Source organism: Drosophila innubila (assembly GCF_004354385.1).
Source record: "Drosophila innubila isolate TH190305 chromosome 3L unlocalized genomic scaffold, UK_Dinn_1.0 0_D_3L, whole genome shotgun sequence".
Lineage (NCBI taxonomy): Eukaryota > Metazoa > Arthropoda > Insecta > Diptera > Drosophilidae > Drosophila > Drosophila innubila.
This window is the reverse complement of record NW_022995376.1, coordinates 10331337-10350156: the sequence shown is the minus strand read 5'-3', so window position 1 is coordinate 10350156 and position 18820 is coordinate 10331337. Positions and strand designations below refer to the sequence as shown.

Here is an 18820-nt window from a genome sequence, read left to right as displayed (position 1 = left end):
TACCCAAGTCAAAAGAAAGTGGTTTAAGTTTTTATTATTTCATTTTATTTACAGTGTATGTGTATGTATGCTAAATATATAACTAAATATAAATGTTTGTTGTATATATATATATATTTCAAAAGTAAACCTTTCCTTTTTTTTGTTGTTTAATATAATTTATACGATGTTTTCGACCGCTTTCATTCTCTTGTTTTTTTTTGTTGCTGTCTAAATTGTTGTTGCATGAGCTTTACTTTTGTTGTTCAATATTTAGTTAATCGTATGTATGTATATGTGTATATATATGCAATTCATTAGCACTATTAGAATTCGCTTTCGATTATAACTAATGCCCCAATTAAAAAACTTTCCACTACTTCCTGTTGTTCGTTAATTGAGAAACGTGCATTATTAAATTCTTAGTACAAATATGTTGAAAAAGGCAAAGTTAAAACAATCAAATCTATGCGCATTCTTTATAGAGAATAAATACCGAAAACAATGAGAGACAAACACAAACAGAAAACAGATTTTTACATATCAAGAACACAAACGATTGTATATAAAAAAAAAACAGAAGTATATGAAAAATAGAGCTTATTTATTTATAAAAAATTTGTTTTATAGATATTATATATATGCTATAAATGTGGTCTGCCTGTCCGTCTGTCTGTCGGTCACTTGGTCTAACAACTGACTACAGTTTTTAGTTTCCATTTTAGCACTTTTAATGTTTGCCTTTATAAGCATCTGCTATTATTTATACTAATTTTCTGTTATTTTGCATTTGCTCCTTAAAGAACTATGAATTAATTTGCGTTTAATTAGTTTTTTATGCGCTTGGCTTAAAGTCTTAAATATGCATTGAAATGGGGTACGATTTAGCTAAGTTTTGTTTGAATACAAGACGAATAACTCGTTTTTGGATGCGCGACAAAACTACATTTTAAACTGTTTGCTTTAATATACTTGAGAAAAGGAGCTGAGGGCTCTGCAGATGAAAATGAGGTGAGAATTGCCTGAAAAAAGGTTTGCAATTTTGTGTTCTGTTTGCTGTTTAGTTTGTTATACGATTTACGGGTTTCGTTTAATATCAAAAGGAATGATATATATATATATATATATGTATATATATATTTATAAAAATAAAACAATGCCTTTGCATATTAACCGACACACCGCGAATCTTACATGGGCCCGTCGATGGCGCTCACTTTAAGCCGGAAATAATAAACGGATCGCGCTAACATGGCAGTCGCAATGCCAAATAGTGCAATATATAGAATATACATGCCGCCGTGATCCTGTGAATGATACAAATATGTTAGTCAATACATAATTGTTGTTCAATTTCGAGGTTTACGTACGTATGCGTATGAGATGGTGCCCACGGTCAGGCCAATGCTGCCAAGAAGGAAGAGCAATGCGACAATGCCAAACAGAATGGCGCGACTGTTAGCGAATCGTGCTCCCACCGAGGACACTCTCCTGCAGTGTGGACAGCGAGCCAGGGCGTTGTGGTAGGTGTTAAACTTAACAATAGACAAGATAAATACATTTATAATTATATTTCAATTAATATTCTATTGACATTTACCAAAAATGTGTCCGAGCAGTGGCCACAAGTGACGCGGCACATGCCCGGCATGGTGGGCACAGGCGGTGTCACTGGGCTGGGAGCCAGATTGATGATGCGCTTGCAATTGGGTCGTGGACAAGCGATGCGCTGCGAGGAGCTCTTGCAGATTAAGAGACAATTGCAAGGACAGCGCACGTACTTCTTACCGGGTGGTGCATTCCGTATGGGCTACAATAATGAAATCATATCATTATTCTCTATAAGTATAGTCAATGTTTTTAAGGGTACTACTCACAGTTGCCTCGTTACAGTGGGTGCATTTGACCACATGTTGCTCACGTTTGGTGGTTATGTCAATCATGTTCTGACAGACGCGACATGTCACCATTGGCACGCCGCCGGTGCCGCTGCTCTGATACGGCGGAGGCAGCTCATCGGGTCCAATAAATGGCACCGATTGTGCGGTGCCACCTGTAAATATTCAAGAAACCAAAAAGGAATATTAATCAGTTGTGTTCGAAAACTCACTAGAGATTTTGCAAAAAGCTAATCAAAACTCTCCTAAAATATTTTGACAACCAACTATTGCTTTTAAATGTAAATAATTCTATGGTCTTTGTACCTTTGGTGTAAAATAAATACATCTTGCTGCAGTTGCAACTGTTGTTGCACTACAGAAGAAGCTGCGATAGAACCCGAACCTCATGAAAGTCGTCGTTGGAGTGAAATGATACTATGTGGGCGGAACAACATACAGATAAAACCAAGTGGGTCAAAAACTAAATAAACTCAAACTTAAACTAAAACCGGCATTTGTGCCACATTTAGATGTCTCATTGCGGTTGCAAACAAGTTAGAGCTTTGTATAAACCAAATCTAGAGAGAGAACAAGACTTAAACGACAGCTATAAATATCTCACAACCTTGGACAATCTTATGGTATGAAAGGGTGTGCAGTGATCAGGTTCTTGACAACAACAAAAGCCCTTTCATGGTGAAGAGAGGAGAAACGGAGTAAGGGGAAGCCACACTGTTGTCAGCCTGACGATAATGGAAAGCATTCTGATGAGTCATATAATGCTGGCAACCATCGCATCGCTGTTGCTGATTAAACAGCTGAACAACGACAACGACAACGCCAACGACTACGCTACCGCAGCTGACTGTGCAACTCTGTGGTGATATGAAAGAATAAACAAAACAATAAGGGTATCAAAGAATTCATACAGCTGTTGAAGGCTGCACACTCTTTAAAAACAACTTTTAGTTATCTTTATCTTTAGAGATTTGTTTTTAAGCTCGGAGATTTTTGTTTTCAGATTTAACAAAATTTTTAATTATTGATTTATGTTTTTCTATAATTTAATTTTGTTTAATTCAATAAATTTTTTATTGATCAAATATCTTAAGAAATATTTTGACAATTAAATTTAAATTGATCTTATGTTTTATTGGAGTTCCTGAAAAAACACCCATTTTTAATACCCTATAATAGGTACATAGGTAGATACTAATTAAAAAATTCCAAGTTTATTTTTAATTAAGAATTCTACATTTCTAATTGCATTTCCCCGGAGGTTTGTTTGAAACCGAATTGACATATTTCTGAGCAATAAACTTGACACTGATAAAGATAACGAAAAATAATACGTAAATAAACAATTGCATTGAAAATGTTATGTGCATAATAATAATAAATTTATATCAGTAGATGACAAGCTCTACAACATAGTTGAAACTGCCTATTTAATAGTAAAGAGATTGGCATTACGAATTTGACTATGATTCGGCATCAAATTACGAACTTTCTGCGAATGTCGCGCATACGGAGAGTTGTGACGCTCACTCCACCCACTCCCACTACCGCTCTCACTCCCACTCTCACAATACTATGACTCAGTTAGGGAAGTGTGAAAATCTAAGCATGAAATGCAAGACTTGTCTATTGGCGACTTTAAATCACAGTGGCTGCAAACTAGAGCGCACACTTGTTGGGTTTCCAATGTGCGAGACGACAACAATAAAACAATAACCGAAGACAATTGGACCCGCATAGATCCCAAAGTCCGGTGACACGCATATGCAAGAGGGTGTGGGGGAGTCGGATTGTTAGTTCGTTGAGTTGAACGGACTTGAGTAAAGACACGAGGTTAGGCTTATCATACGTACCATCTTCGTTGTTGGCCACAGTGCTGCTGCCAGGATTTTCGGCGCCATCATCTGGAAAGGATGCATAGGAGGTCGGTGCGTCCGCGTTGATCAAACTTTGCCTCTCGGGATCGGCCATGTTGTTGTTGTTGTTGATTTTTCTCTTATGCACTAAGCAACTCCCGTTAGTAATGCACCCAAATTGCAATTAGCCTTGTTGTTGTTGTTGTTGCTGCTAGTTATTTTTCTGCACCGCAACGCAAATGCTTCAACTGCAATTAAGCGAAAAACAAAAAGCACACGATTTACTGGTATGCTTATTCTGCATGTTTATAGGAGCACAAAATTTTGTTAGCGATTTCTTCTTTGTTTGATGCAATGGCTTGTTTTTTCCCTACATTGTTTTTTTCTCTTTTTTACACTCGTCTTGCTGTTGAATCCTCCCTTTTCGGCATGCGCCGCAATAATCAATTTTATGGCCGTTTCGGCTACAACGCCTTTATTAGGTCAGTACACAAATTCCATTTTTATCATTAGTAAAGTTTTTGTACACAACTCTGCTAATTGTTTTATGTTTGTATGTCTTTATTGTGCTATATTTTACCTTATTTTGTTGAAATTGCACTGCTGCTGCCGTCGACGCACATTTGAGTCAATTGGTCACACTGTCGATTTCGCTCTGGTCACACTGATTACACTGCATATTTCTACCCTGCAACTGACTGTGTGACCCTGGCACAGAGTTGTCGCTGTTAGACAGCTGATTTTCGTGTTTACATTTTTGCGGTCAAGAATTAAAATGTCTCGGAATACTGCAAAAGAACCTGCTATAAACTATTGTGCCAACACTTCGAAGGACAATGACTACGAAAATAGTAGCTCCAGTGATACTGAAACACAACTTATAAATCTCAGCCTAAGAGGAAAATCCCGCTTACGGAAGCTTACAAAAAGCTTCTCTTATAATGCATTGCCAGTGCGGATTGTTGGAGAGGAGGATGCGGAACCCATTACGGCAAATCCAAGTTCAATACGTGATATGACTTTAAGCGCATCGCAAATCATTGACGACAGCTCAGATATAGACGTGGACACAGACTTTTATATATCAAATGATAGCAGTAGTGATGGCGAATCAAAAAAACATGTCAAATTCCCTGGACGGCCGTTGGTAAAATCGGATTTCACCATTAATAAAACAATACGTAGACGTAAAACTCGAAGAAAGTTAATACATTACAAAACAATGTAGACTTATCGTAAAATGTATTTATAGTTTAAGAAGAAAGAAAAATATTGTATTTAAATTCAACTGCAACGAAAATACCGACTGCACTCACGCAGGGCTGGTTGTTTCACGTACTTTACAACACTGCGCCAGGGCTACAGGTTGGTTTGTGTATTTTGGAGTAGTGGTAAATTTTTACGGGCATAACTATTTTTATGCGGTTTTTATGTAAATAAGCCAAAGTAAATGTAGTCAAATATTTTCTAAAGTGTAAGTAAATGCATGCCAGCGATAATCACAATAGTTGCAATATCAATTACCTATTGGATAATGACAAAAGAGGCGTGTGAAAATGTGCGATGATTTCATTTTTGTGCTGCTGCTGCTGCGCGTTGTTGTATTGGAAACTTCGTCGTATCTTAGCATGACGTCGTTGTTGTTGTTGTTGGTTGCCGTTGTTGTTGGCTTAGGTACGGGAAACGCAGAGTCAATGTGGCGGCGACGTCAGTGACGCGCAGAAATGTTTATTTAGTTGGCACAGCGTGCGGTGATGTAGGGCGGCAAGCAACAACAACAACAATATAAGACAACACCAACAATAGTGGCGAGAACACCTGTTCCTAATTGATTTTTCACATTTTCATCATCGCTTTCAGATCACTGACTTAACTGCAACAACTGTGTTTTGGCATTTGTAATAGGAAAATCGGGAGTGAAGTGCCACTAAAAAAAAACACAAGCAACAGGCCAATGAAACGAATTTGAATTTTAAGTATAGAAAGATAAGAAGATTGTTCAAAAATTAAATTGAATAAGCAACGAACGAACGAACATTTTAAACCCAGTTTGACCACCGACAAATAAACAACAAATTAAGCATAATTATGGAGGCCCCACCAATGTTCAACAGTGTCGAGGATGAGTGCAGATATTGGAAAGAGCGCTCAAAACAATACCACAAAGAGTAAGTCAGACAAGAAATACAGAGAAAAGTGAATCCCTTATAATCTTGATAACCTTGCAGATGGACAGATGTGAAACAGGATTACGATGAATTTGTTGAACAGTCTAGGGAAATGGAAGCCGAAATGGATGCAACTCTGGAGCAAAAACAGAGTATTATCAAAGATCTCAGAGCCAAGCTTAATATGCTAGAAAAAGAAAATGATTCACTTAAGGTGGGTACAATTTAAAATTGTATACTGATTGTTATCCGTATTAATTAATGTGTTCTCTCAATAGCTCAAGTTGGATGCACAAGGCATCGAAATGTCAAATCTGGATAAACAGCTGGAGACGGTAAAAAAAGAGCGCGACTCCATGAAGGATTATCTGCGACAGTTGGAGCAGAAAAATGATGATCTGGAGCGTGCTCACCGCATTCTCAATGAGAGCATAGTAGACTTTGAGAAGATGTTAGACAAAGCCTATGAAAAGAATGCGCTCCTTGAGATGGAGGTGGACGAAAAAGAAATGCTGCAGGAGAAGCTGCAACGGCTAATGGACGAGACCCGCGGTACGTGTAACATTTTTATATATTTATTGTTAATATCATTCAATTTGTTATCTATTGCTCCATTTGCAGATCTTAAACAAGAGCTCAATGTCAAGTCACGCTATACGCCAGCGAATGGTACAACAGGAGCAGCTGGCAATACCTCGATGAATTCCTCAGCATCGCTGCCCAATGGCATTGTGGCCAACGGTGATATATTGCTGCAACATGACAACGCCGCCACGAAAGCCACAAGCATTAGCGTCAGTGCGCTAAATGGCAGTTTAGCTAATAGAAACGAATATAATCAACATCATTCGCTTAAAAGTAAGCTACTACGCGTACTTAAACTATCGAAATCATGTCGCCACTTTAAGAAACAGATTCCCACAAATGCTCTTTAGAGTTTCTTGTTCTTTAATTAGAAAAGAACACAACACACTCCGTTCTCACACAAAATTGCAAATTATTTTGAGTTTTATACATGTATTTTAAGTTCATTTATTAATTGTTTCACATTAATTGTATTTTTGTAATCACCAAAATTATTAAATGTAAGCGAAATTCTCACATTTGCAACATTTCTCGTAGGCAATAATTGTGTGTGCGTGTGTTTGTTTAATGTTGCTTCGTAACTAACAATCATTTGTCGTCATGTTCACTAACTGCTTAATTTAGACCTAGCCTACTCATCAACTAACTAACCTGACTGTGTTGTGTGCTTCCTTTGCAGATCCCGAGAACCTTATCAATGGCAATGCCATGAATGCCAGCTCCCGCACCACGGCGCTTAACATTGTGGCCGATATGTTAAGAAAACTGAACGTAAGTCCCCAAAGCCATAAACTGTCCAAGTCCAAGCAAGGCCCAAACTATCTGTTACTCTTTCGACACTTTATATGTTTCTTAATGTTTTTTTGTTGTGTCAGTTTAAGTATAAAATGTTTTTGTTCATATGTTTTTAGTGGGACAAGGCCTTGTTATGTCCTGAATGTCAAAAGTTTCGTTGCATTTGTGAGCGTCCAGCGCTGTCGCCGGGCAGCGAATCTAGTCTCTTTCGTCGCGCCTTTGGCGGCAGCAGCACTAGCACCGCTAGCTGCACCGCTAGCACCACTCAAACAACGCCTATCAGCGATGGCAGCTGGACAACAGAATGCAATCCTGAAATGCAGCAGCGTCGCGGCAGTTTGAGTAGCCTGCAATTTGGCACAAACATTTTTAAGCGCTTTGCGGAACGCTTGCGCAGCATACAGGACTCTGAGTCTCAACCAGAGCCGTCGACGCTGTGACACCTACACACACATACACACCCACATACACACTCACATGTACACACAAATATGTTTAAAGATATTTGTAATTGCTTTTGGCTTTTGTTTGACTTGACGCTTGCATTTATTAATTGCTTTCGTTAATAAATAATTTATAATTTTTGTAACTTGAGTCTATGTTTGTTTTTGTTATGTTAACATTTATGTCAATTGTTTTTATTTTTGTAATTGCTGTTGCCTAATAAGCTTCTCTTGCTGTTTTGCAGGCGATGGAGACGAAGCTGAAGACATATCGGGAGCACGCGCCTCCGATGCAACCACGTCAATGACCAGCAGCGGCAGCCGCAGCTGCAGCAGCGGGAGGAGAAGGAGGAGGACTGGCACAGCAGCAGTCTTCTCTTCTTGGTGGACACGGCTGTCGGCTAACGCTGGAGGCGGAGTAGCAGCTGCTTGCCACAAGTGGCACATACACAACTATAGTTGCTGTGGCAGCAACATCGACAGTTACAGTTTGTTCAGTTTTATGTTATAGTTACAAGTTCTGCTCTTCTGCCCTTTTATTTATTTTCAGTTAAATGTCTTGTATAAATTAACGATATTACGATTTAACGATATTACTTATAAATAACACACAAATCATTTATATAGTATGTTGACGTCTGAAGCCGCCCCGCCCAGCATGTAACGCCTTATTAAGTACTTGTATGTTAACTTTAATCATAAGTCGAATTAATCCACAGTTTGATTTTTGTGTTAATGGCATTCAATTGGTTTTCTCCATCAATTGTTTGATTAGCACATTTATGAAAATCTACTGTATATTTAGATCAGTCATGTCCCAGTTGTTCCGTTGCCTTTGGCTCACGTACACAGCACATGGACACTGAAGCTTTGTAAGCTCAAAGCCCAAAGCACAAAGCGTACCGCGCAGAGCTTTTAAAACGAAAGTGCACTAATACATGTACATTGACTACCAATACACATTCATACATATATTGGACATGACTGAATTTAGTGCGTAAGTTGAAAGGTCGCGCAGCTTGTGTAGTAGTATGATAAGTTCAGCTGAGTCGAAAGTATTACAGCCCTAACAGATAACAAGCAACAAATACTCGTAGCATTAGAGTGGAAGATCTGGAGAAAGCGTGTGACAATTACACTTATCACTTACAATTACATCTACAATTTAAGCTAAAGACAAGAAACGGCGGCAGTCATTGCTAACGCCCCCCATTTAGTTAAATTTACACCGTACAACAAAGTAATGGTCAACCTAAAATATAATTTTTGATTTATATTTATATTTTTAATACGCGAATACAAATGATTGTAAAATACAAAAATCTGTTATTATTATAATTATAATTATTAATTGTAAATGTATAAACCAACAGAAAATAGATGATGAAGTAGAGAGAGAATACACGCTATATCTTAAAATATATATTTAAAAGGAAAAGAAATTGCAGTTTTATAATTGGGACAAGGGTTTTATATAAATAATTATAATAATATTGACTTCATTTTCAACTCTGTACCGCGTCCCTTTAAAAAAGCAACTGATGCCCGCAACCTGAAGACAGTCATATTTAATGCAAGAGCGCACAACTCATGTTAAGTTCCACTGATAACAGCTCGCACTCTCACACACACGCCCAAGCTTATACTTAGCATCCACTGAAGCGCTCCTAATTGCTCTCAGCTTGCTAAGTTGTTTTTGCACATACACAGATATATACACACACACATATGCTTATGCTAATCCTCTGTAAAATGCACATCCACACATTCAAGTGCCCTGTGGACACAAAGTGATCTCAGCATCCACACACACACGCACTCCTGAAAGTCAACAAATCCACTGTGGTTTCTATTTATTTCTTGACTGCTCATTTTGTCTGCGCTTACTCAAATGCTCTGGTTATAAATAAATAATGAGATGATTAGTTTTAAATAGAAAATGCAAACATGGCAATATTTCAAAGTCAAGTTTAACCTCAATCGCAGTTACAATCTCAACGTCATGCGTCAACGTCGCCATCAACTTCAAAGTCAAGCGTCAAAAAGTTTCTGTGTCGCTCTCATGTGCAATAAATAATTAATTAGCAAAATATTTGTGTTAATTTAGCTAAGGCGGGCGCGCGCTGCGTCAGCGGCTAAACCAAGGACAAAACTGTTACAAACACAAGCACATACCCGCCAGACACACACATACACACACAAACATACAGATATGCTTGCATTTGTAACTCCTTAAAAGCTTTGCAGTTGCAGCTTTCATTGTAAATTTCCCTGGCGGTCTTTTTTAGTACATTTTCGGTGCGGTTTGCGCTGAGCTTTATTTACCCCAGGAATTTATGTTGTCTTAATGGAGGGACAAAGATTTGCGGTGACACTGAAGGTAACAACTGAAGCTGTTGCTGACCTTGCGACACGCTGGGACTTAAGTTGGCTAAAGGGAGCGTGGCAAGAGAGGAGACGTTGGAGTTGGGAGAGCTATGCATGTGTAAGGGTGTGTGTGTGTGTGGCGACCGTGAGTGGTAAGCTAATGAAAGTGCTTTGGTTTTCCTTTTCCTATTCTTGCTGTTTGTTTGTGTTTTAAAGTAAGCTAAGGGTTAGCGGCGTCGAGTGTTTGGCATTGAGTGGGTATATTTTTCATAAGCAGCGACAGCACTAGCATAATACAACAACAATATCACCAACAACAACAACAACTACAACGGGAAAAGCGCAGCAGCAACAAATGGCACAAGCTTTTATCATACGCACAGCACTTACAAGAGCACCTCTTTCTACTCCCCCCTCTCTTCAACCGCTCCTATTCTCCTCTCTTTCCTTCCCGCAAGCATAACCCGTGGGCAGGCAAGTGATGCTTTTGTTGTTGTTGTTTCGGGCTGAGTGCATTGTTTGTTTTTGTCGCATGAAGATGTGAAGCTGGTTGCCCCATGCTGGGTGCATGCAACATGCAGCAGCCATAAGCGGATTGGGAATGGCACAATGCAATTGCCGTTTGAAATGAAAATGCGCCAACACAAAACCAGCCTCATACATAGAAGAATGTGTGGGTGTCCTTTATTGTGTGAGTGTGTTTTTGTGTGTGTGGGTGTGTGAGCCGAGTATTTTTAAAGCAATTTGAAGAATTTGCTGCTGCCGCTGTGCCTTAATGAACTCCCACGGGCAAACGAAAAATCCGCATGAGCTAATTAACTGAGCAAAGCGACAACCACAAATAAAGCAACAACAACACCTGCTTAAGCTTATACAGTTAGTCAAAGAATAAATTGCAGATATTTGATTTTATAAATATTTTTTAAAATTAAATGTATTGCAAAAAAAAAATTTATTTTGAATTTAACTGAATTTGAGTTTTAAAAAAATGTGAATTTTTATTTTGTCAAAACACTTTCTCGACTAACTGCCTTTGTGTGTGTGTGGAACTTAATTGGGCGACAATCTGCTTCAGGTGTAATAACAGCAACAGCTACAACAAAACAATAAGCGCAGCAAGCCACAACAAGAGAACTTACTAAAAGCCAGTAACAACAATTTGGCCAAACATTTGGAAGCTCAAGTATAATTGTTTTCGCATAAGAATGTAGCCAAACAGCTCTTAAAAGTGTAGCAAAAACGAAGAAGAAGCTTAAACAAGAACTTTTCATGCTGGCAGCTCAAACAGGGTGTTCCATAGATTACAACACTAGATTAGGAGGAAGTTTTGATTGACTTTATAAAAGATATGTGCTGCCTTTTTATTGTTGTTAACGGAAGAAAAATCGCCCTCACTCCAAATGATTGACATATGTTGAGAATAAGGAGAAAAAGACTAAGTTAAATGGACTCCAAGAAATATTATTATTATATTTTTATTGAAAAAAGGTAGGAAATGTTCAGATGACTCTGTTAAATATGTCTAAAATTTAAATATAAAGAAGGCAGATTAAAGACAGCATTACGCGAAGTGAAGCATTGTGAACTTTAAGAATAACTCAAATAAAAGAAAAAAAATTAAGAAGACAGTTTATAAATGTTGATTTAAAAGAATATGCTTTAGTATCGTTAGCAATACATTTATAGTTTAACGTATTTGTTTCTTTATAAGAATTTAAAGAATACCCTGTATAAACATTTATAGTATCTATATTTGGCATTTACACACTTTAAATATTTAAAATACGCGACGGAGTAATATAAGGCGGCAAAGTAAATGCAAACGGAAGCAGGAATTCAGGAATTCAGGAGCAGGCAATGATGATGACGATGTGGATGATGATGGTGCGGCTGCTCCAAATAGGGGGTGGCGATCCTGGTGTGTCCTGTGCCGTTATGTTCTGGCCAAAACATCAAACAAAATCGATATGTGGGCGGTGGTGTTGTTGGTGTTATTCCTCTTGACTTTCCACTCTCTCTCTCTCTCTCTCTCTTGCGCTCTCTCTCTCTCTCTCCCTCTGCATCCCTCTTGACTCGTGCTGAGTGTGTGTATGTGATTTTCGGCATAAACAAGCAATGTAGACATATACACATAAACATGACCAGAAAAGAAGGTGAGAGGGTGGCAGTTGGGGAGGGGGAGTGGCCTCAGGTACGGGACTGTTGCTTTGTTTGAACGCCGCAGGACGCTCATTTTTCGTAATGAGTTTGCCTATGAGCAGGTGAAAGCCGAATAGCACATACAGCAGAACAGCAGCATAACAGAAGAATGTGGGGGATAGAGGAAGGCAGCACTGTGGAGTAAAAGCAAAATCAACGCAAAGCAAACAACAGCAGCTGCTTTGGGATATTTTCGCTATAGCGCAGCCTGCAATAATAAAAGGCATAATTTGCTTTAATACAGAGAAAGAGAGCGAGCGACGTTTTGCACACACACACACACACACACACACACTCCACCTACACACTGACACTCACATCACATACGTGAGCACACACAAAGAACAGCCGGAGGTCATGTCGACGCTTGTTAACAGCAGGCAATCCGCAACAACGACTATGGCAATGGCGTCGCTTCCTCTGTCGCCATCTTTGCTGACTTCCGGCTGGCATTACATCCGGGGCTGGCAGCTATAAATAATCGACAGCGATTTCCAACTGTAAATTCGAAATGAATGAATTTGATTAGTGCAACACTGAAGTGGCAAGTGAAGAGCCACCAAGTGCTACCATGCGATCTGTTCAATCAACTGCAACGTGCTGTTAATTGTTCAATGGTAGGGAGGTGAGAGGAGTGGATACAAGTGCCACATCATTAGCAGACATTAGAGAGATTTAATTAAATTGAATTGGCCAATGGCATCAGAACAATTGTTATATCCTCCTTTGAGTCGCTTCCATTTCGTTTTACGTTTTTGCATTTGATTTGCAACGTGCTTCAATTAATTGCCACAATGAGTGCAACTAGCTATCTGTGTTTGTCTCTCTCTCTCTGTCTCAATCTCTCGCTCTCTCTCTCTATGTGTGTGTGTTTGGTTAGCACTTTTACTAATTGAAGCCACGTTCAACTGGATGTTGGCTTCTTGACTCTTTGTGCAATACACTCGTAGCATATAGAAATTGCTGCCGATGGCCTTATAAATTGCCCACTGAAACGAGCTGATGCCATGGGCAAACTTTTTATGGCTCCGTCGACGCACACAAATGTTAAAAAACATCGCACCTTTGTGTCCTACTTACTCTCTACCTGTATGTGTGTGTGTGTGTGCCAATGACAGGCCATTGTCTGGGCCACTTTCTGATTTATGACCCACAAAAGAACACAGACACAAAAACTTATTCAGACATTGCCACATTTTTGAGTGCTGTCGTTCATTTTGCTGTAAATGTTGCAAGCTCAACTGGCAAATTGCCTCTTTGCACTCTGCACTCTCAACTCGAGTAGACAAATTTACAATAAGCACAAAAGTATACTATGAAAATTTAACAGCGTTTTTAGCCTTTTTATTGCAGTATGTCGACCGGCATTTTTGGGCTTTAATTAACAGTAGATTTATGTGCTGTGGAAGCTGTAATTGATTTTCTAGTTGCTTAAATAGCTTAAAGCGATGACTAGAAATAGCATTAGTTGATAGATTTTGCTGGTAAGTTTAGTTAATGGCTTAAATAGGCAACTATATAACTTTTTAGCTATTCTATTTATATTAGTTTAAAATTCAATATAAGTTAGTAGTGATACTATCTTTTAATTAGGCCTGCTTTTAATATCATAACTAAATATAAACGGATCAAAATATAAACTTTTAAAAACTCTGGCAACAAGTAAGCATGTAAGCATGCATTCAAGGTATTATATAAAACTTATATTTTATATATTTTTCAGTTCTTTAATTTTATATTTTCTTTCGAAAAAACACTCTTAACATGCTAACTCATTTATTTACTTTTTTTTTTTATAAAATGAAAATACTTGTTCAAACAGTTGCAACAAGTAAACATGCCTATTTATAACGATATGTGCAGAATAAAGGGTATATGGCAACAATGAAATTTATGTAGCATACTTTTTCGGGCGGTTGAGCCTTGTAAGCGTAGCCCAATTAGGCGTAAACAAATTTGTGCCTGCTGCTGTTGTTGCTGCTGCGAAATGTGAGCCACTGAGCGACCACTAGTTGCTGAGTATTCGCACCTTGCCACAAATACCACGGCGCCCGCCCCTGCCCCGCCCACAACTGCCTGCCTAGTGACATTGACAAAGCTGTTACATGCGCGCGTCGTTTTTTTTTTTCTATGTAAATATTTTGAACTATTGATACGCATACGAAAAAAGGAGATGATGAAGTTGTTGCTTGATGATTATCATCATGCTGCCTGGTTAACTATTTGACCCTGATGCCAACAAACTGTTGCGTTTTTGGCCCATGGTAGGCGGAGCAACAGTTAAGTACCCAAAAGGGGAAATTTCCTTTATATTATAATTTATTATTGTAGGGGAATTTCCCAATGGACAATTTCCCCTGCGACGCAACAGTTTTGTGCCCCAGCAGTGCGTGTGGCAACTTCGTGTTGCCGTTTACCGTTTACCGAACTCCATTTTGAGTTTAAGCGTTAGCTAAAACCAGAACTCAGAGACAGACTCCATGTTTCTCCGTTCTCCGTGCTCCAATCGAGCAACAGTTACCGAGCCGAGTCAGAGTCAGTCTTCTTGGGGACTTGATAGCGTGTGCACGTGTCTGGCGCAAGGTTAATCGGTACAGCCTACAAATCACTAAATATATACATATATATATCAGTCAAAACATATAGCGTGCTTGTTCGCGACGCGTTCCCTCAAATAGTCGTTTAACTACTAGAAATCAACAGTGTTTCCAGTACTTTATTTTTTTTTTGGGTTTGTGGACAAATCGTAAGTAAATAGATTACGGCGGGTAACAATAAAATGCTGCTTTTTGTTATTCACACCAAGGAACAGACGGAGTTGGGGACCAGCTGAGAATGGAGAGGGGGAGAGGGAGAATGGGGAGTGTGGAGTGGCACTTAACTTGCTTGTAAATCTGCCTGTTAAGAGGATTACAATGTTGCAAGTAATTATTATCGGTAGCACTTTGGTGTGAGTTTTGTTGTAAGCGCTGACAGGAATTTACTTTGTTTCGATCTAGCCACGTTTTGACAACATTTTGTGGCAACAGCTTAAAGTATTTTTGCCATTTAGTTTGTAGTGTCACACACACACACACACACACAGAACATATGTTGTCATGTGTGTGCTCGTGATACACTTAATCCGACATTTACAATTTTTGCTTAAGGATTTATTTATGGATTCAATATGTGTACAACGTTTACATTGCTCAGCAACAGGACGCGTCTCCTCCGTCTATGTGTCTGTGTGTGTGTGTGTATGTGTGTGCTACCTTTGCGCATATTATAAAATGCTTCAATGCTTTCACGTATCCCCTCAAACCACTATCAACCACGTATAGCCAACATACGAGTATTCGCAAATTTGCATGCGCACAAGAAGCATTCTGAAAACACGCATTTCAAATTTTGTAATTCATTTTGCAATGCATAGTGGATTCACAGATCCTTTGTACTCAACCAGACAGACAGACGGACGGACAAACGGATAGGACAACTCCATTCTGAGATGTGAACCTTATACTGACTGGCTTTAGAGCTTTCGCTCTGAACAACTCGAATGCATTTTAGCCATGCAGCTGCCGTAAGTGTCCTTCCGGAGAAGATGACTAAGGGCAAATTCAATCAGCTTGCGCCCTTTTATACCCTGTAATTATTGGGATATCTTGTAACTAGATAAATGTTGTCTTTTAATCGACCAATTTTAAATGAAAGTGTCGTAAATTAACTGGACTTGGACACTATAACGTATATATAATCTATAACCTTTTCGTCTGATAAGGTTTTTTACAGTTGCATATAGGGTAACTTCTAGTCAAGCACTTAAAGCTGCAGCTTACTTGCTTGTTAAAATTGAATTCTCTGATTGATTTCAAATTCTTTTCTTTCTTTTCCATTATATTGTTCAACAAAATATTTGTCTACATATTTTTCTTTATTTTTATTTTATGCTCATAATATATTTAGTATTTCTCTGCGTTTACTTAGGTAAAATATGTTGTCAAATAAGCATCTTATATTTTTTAATACAAATATATTCAAATTTCAAATCATTTCCGCATTAAATAAAATGTAACAATAATATAATACTACAGTTAGGTATATAAGTGAAAGATATTTTGACGACAAATCTGTAGAATATAGTGTCAAATTCCAAAATATTTCTTAACTAAAATTTAAGTGGACTATGAAGAATTTTTTCTACGTCCAATCTAATCTTCTGCTTTAATATTAAGATTAATTTCAAGATATAAATAATAGTTAGTCTCATAAGAGCCAAGGGCTGTCAAAATCTGTGCTACGTGTGCTATTTTGGAAGAGCCTAACGAATTTGTAAACCTAAGCTAAGCTCCTGAAATGTACTCAAATTGCTGCAAATGAAGTGTCAGGTTTGCTGCCTGGAGCTATGCTTATGATTTATGGATTATTATTAATTTTAAGGCAATTGAAGGCAACTCAAATACAACAATGCAAATTTTACCACAACAATATTTCGGGTAAACCCAAATATAAAGGCATTGCATATCTGTGTGTGAAACTAGTTAAGTTTAAGTAATGACTTTGTCGCCTTAGGCTTGAAAATAACTGAAAATCCATAAATTCCCATAGCTGAAATTGTTGTACTTGTTGCATGCCACATTTAATACGCTGACTTGTGGTTGATTTTCAAAAATTTATTGTTGCCACAATTTGATTTGTTGGTAATTTCGTTACATTTTTTTTTTATTTTTATTGATTTCGCTTGCTTGCGAATCTGTTGAAAACCGCGCACTGTGAAAAGTTTTCCCACTCTGTTCACGTTCCAATGCCTGCAGCTTTTCCTCTTCCACTCTTCCCACTCCACTGCTCCACTGCTCCAACGCACTAGGCCAGTTGTCCAGCTTGTCTATTTATAGATAAGTTCAACTCCCACATCCTGCGGAGCTCGCAGTCGTGGCAAATATGACGACAGTGTTTCCACTATTGTTGTTTTCCTTGTTTTTAATGTTGTTGTGGTTAATGAAGTTGTTGCTGTTGTTGCTTTAGTTCGCGCTGTGTAGGTGCGGCTACTGCGTAGCGTCAGAGTGAAGAGCAAACATTAACAAGTGTGTGCGAAATGACTAACAAGTGAATATTCATCCATAAATGCAGTGCATGTCTATGAGACACGCTGTAAAAATGAATAAAAAATAATATATAGATAGCGGATAAAGAAACGAGTCAAAAATACTAGTTGAATACCCTGTAAGAACAAATTATAAGCAGCTCTAGCTAAATAATTAAGGAGGTCGGGCTTTTTTGGTTACTTTTTAAGCGCATTTGGCTTATATACAACTACTAGATATTCTTTAAAAGCTAATGATATAAACAGAGACTTTATTTAATTTTTTATGCAGATTTCTTTCCGTTTTTTTTGTCACAATATTTTCTTTTCTTTGCGAAAACATTATTTCTGCTGTTTATTTACTTTTACAGGGTATATAAAAGCAACACACCATGTCAGGAATAACATGACAAAAATCGATAAGAAAATCTACATTCTGTATAAGGTTGTTGTTACCAAAATATCAAATATGCAAATATTTGTTCGGCTGCTACCTGAAAATAACGCTAAACTCTCTTAACCAACTCTGTCTCAGTGTATGTGATGGGTGTGTGTTGTGTGTGTGTGTGTGTGTGTATGTGGGATGACTATGAATGCTCAAGTGAAACGTTAGAAAATGTGTTAGCTGTGAAAAATGCTGAGGGAAAACGAATCCCAAAAGCAACCAAACAATTTGCCAGGCAATATGCGAAAATTGTGAGATGGCGTTGTTAGCTGTGACAAGGGGTAAAGGGGGAAGGCAGAGGAACTCAGCAGGGCGAGGGAATAGGCTGTCACCTTGACGCTGCCACTCAAATGAATATATATATTTACATATATGTGATAGCGTTAATAACAACACAAACAAGACTTGCAAAAATAAAGATCAAAAGCTTCCAACTCAGCTACAGTAAACATGTGCAAATATTTTACTTGATTTTATTAGAATTTCATTTGATTTTACTTGTGTTCATTTCCTTCCATTCTTTTCATTTTCGGTTTGCAATTTGCAGCAAAAATAAAATAATAAAAAAAAATGATTTCGTATTGACCTTAAATGTCCCTTAATGCCAAAAAATATAGACATGACGGAGGCAGATAATGGGGGGTTCTATTGACGAAGACTTTTCAGCACAGTTGGTCAGCTTTTTTTCGAATTGGTTTTCCATTTTTTTTCTACCCCACTTTCCTTTTATTTTAGGGTTTTTTGGGTCTCTTTACCTGCAGCTGTTTATCATAATTTTGTTGATTTGCTGTCTGCCAACAGTAACAAAAATAATAATAACAATAAGAAGACCAACAATCGCGCCGGGAAAATCAAAAAAGGACGAACCGGAAAGCAGGCAGCGCAACTCCCAAAAAAGTTTGATCCAGCAAAAACTTTGCCAAGTAAATTTAAATGTCCCAAAAAACTTGCAACAGCAACAACAGGATACAGGATAAAATGTTATTAAGTATTTTTGGCAAGCGCCAAAGACTTTAATAC

At 38.1% G+C, this 18820-nt stretch overlaps 2 protein-coding genes across 6 annotated transcripts; one reads left to right on the top strand and one right to left on the bottom strand.

Annotated features, from left to right (window-relative positions):
* Nucleotides 1-155: 155 nt before the first annotated feature.
* Nucleotides 156-4397, bottom strand: LOC117786262 (type 1 phosphatidylinositol 4,5-bisphosphate 4-phosphatase). 2 transcript variants are annotated; one of them, XM_034624419.1, is made up of 6 exons: nucleotides 4314-4397; nucleotides 3731-3981; nucleotides 1857-2032; nucleotides 1580-1789; nucleotides 1350-1514; nucleotides 156-1286 (listed from the first exon to the last, which is right to left on the bottom strand). In XM_034624419.1, exons 2-6 carry the CDS (start codon nucleotides 3846-3848, stop codon nucleotides 1170-1172), a joined length of 786 nt encoding a protein of 261 aa, XP_034480310.1. In that variant the 5' UTR covers nucleotides 3849-3981; nucleotides 4314-4397; the 3' UTR covers nucleotides 156-1169. The 2 variants fall into 2 exon arrangements, with proteins under 2 accessions (XP_034480310.1, XP_034480312.1); XM_034624421.1 differs by lacking the exon at nucleotides 4314-4397 and adding an exon at nucleotides 4108-4307.
* A 572-nt stretch (nucleotides 4398-4969) lies between these two features.
* On the top strand, nucleotides 4970-8796 carry LOC117787409 (nuclear distribution protein nudE homolog). Of its 4 annotated transcripts, none has more exons than XM_034625926.1 (7): nucleotides 4970-5098; nucleotides 5594-5901; nucleotides 5962-6115; nucleotides 6180-6453; nucleotides 6523-6759; nucleotides 7166-7257; nucleotides 7398-7768. In XM_034625926.1, the coding sequence occupies exons 2-7, from the start codon at nucleotides 5822-5824 to the stop codon at nucleotides 7719-7721; spliced, it is 1161 nt and encodes a 386-aa protein (XP_034481817.1). In that variant the 5' UTR covers nucleotides 4970-5098; nucleotides 5594-5821; the 3' UTR covers nucleotides 7722-7768. The 4 variants fall into 4 exon arrangements, with proteins under 4 accessions (XP_034481817.1, XP_034481815.1, XP_034481818.1 ...); XM_034625924.1 differs by having other exon boundaries at nucleotides 5007-5207; XM_034625927.1 differs by lacking the exon at nucleotides 7398-7768 and adding an exon at nucleotides 7970-8796 and having other exon boundaries at nucleotides 5015-5207.
* The last annotated feature ends 10024 nt before the right edge of the window (nucleotides 8797-18820 follow it).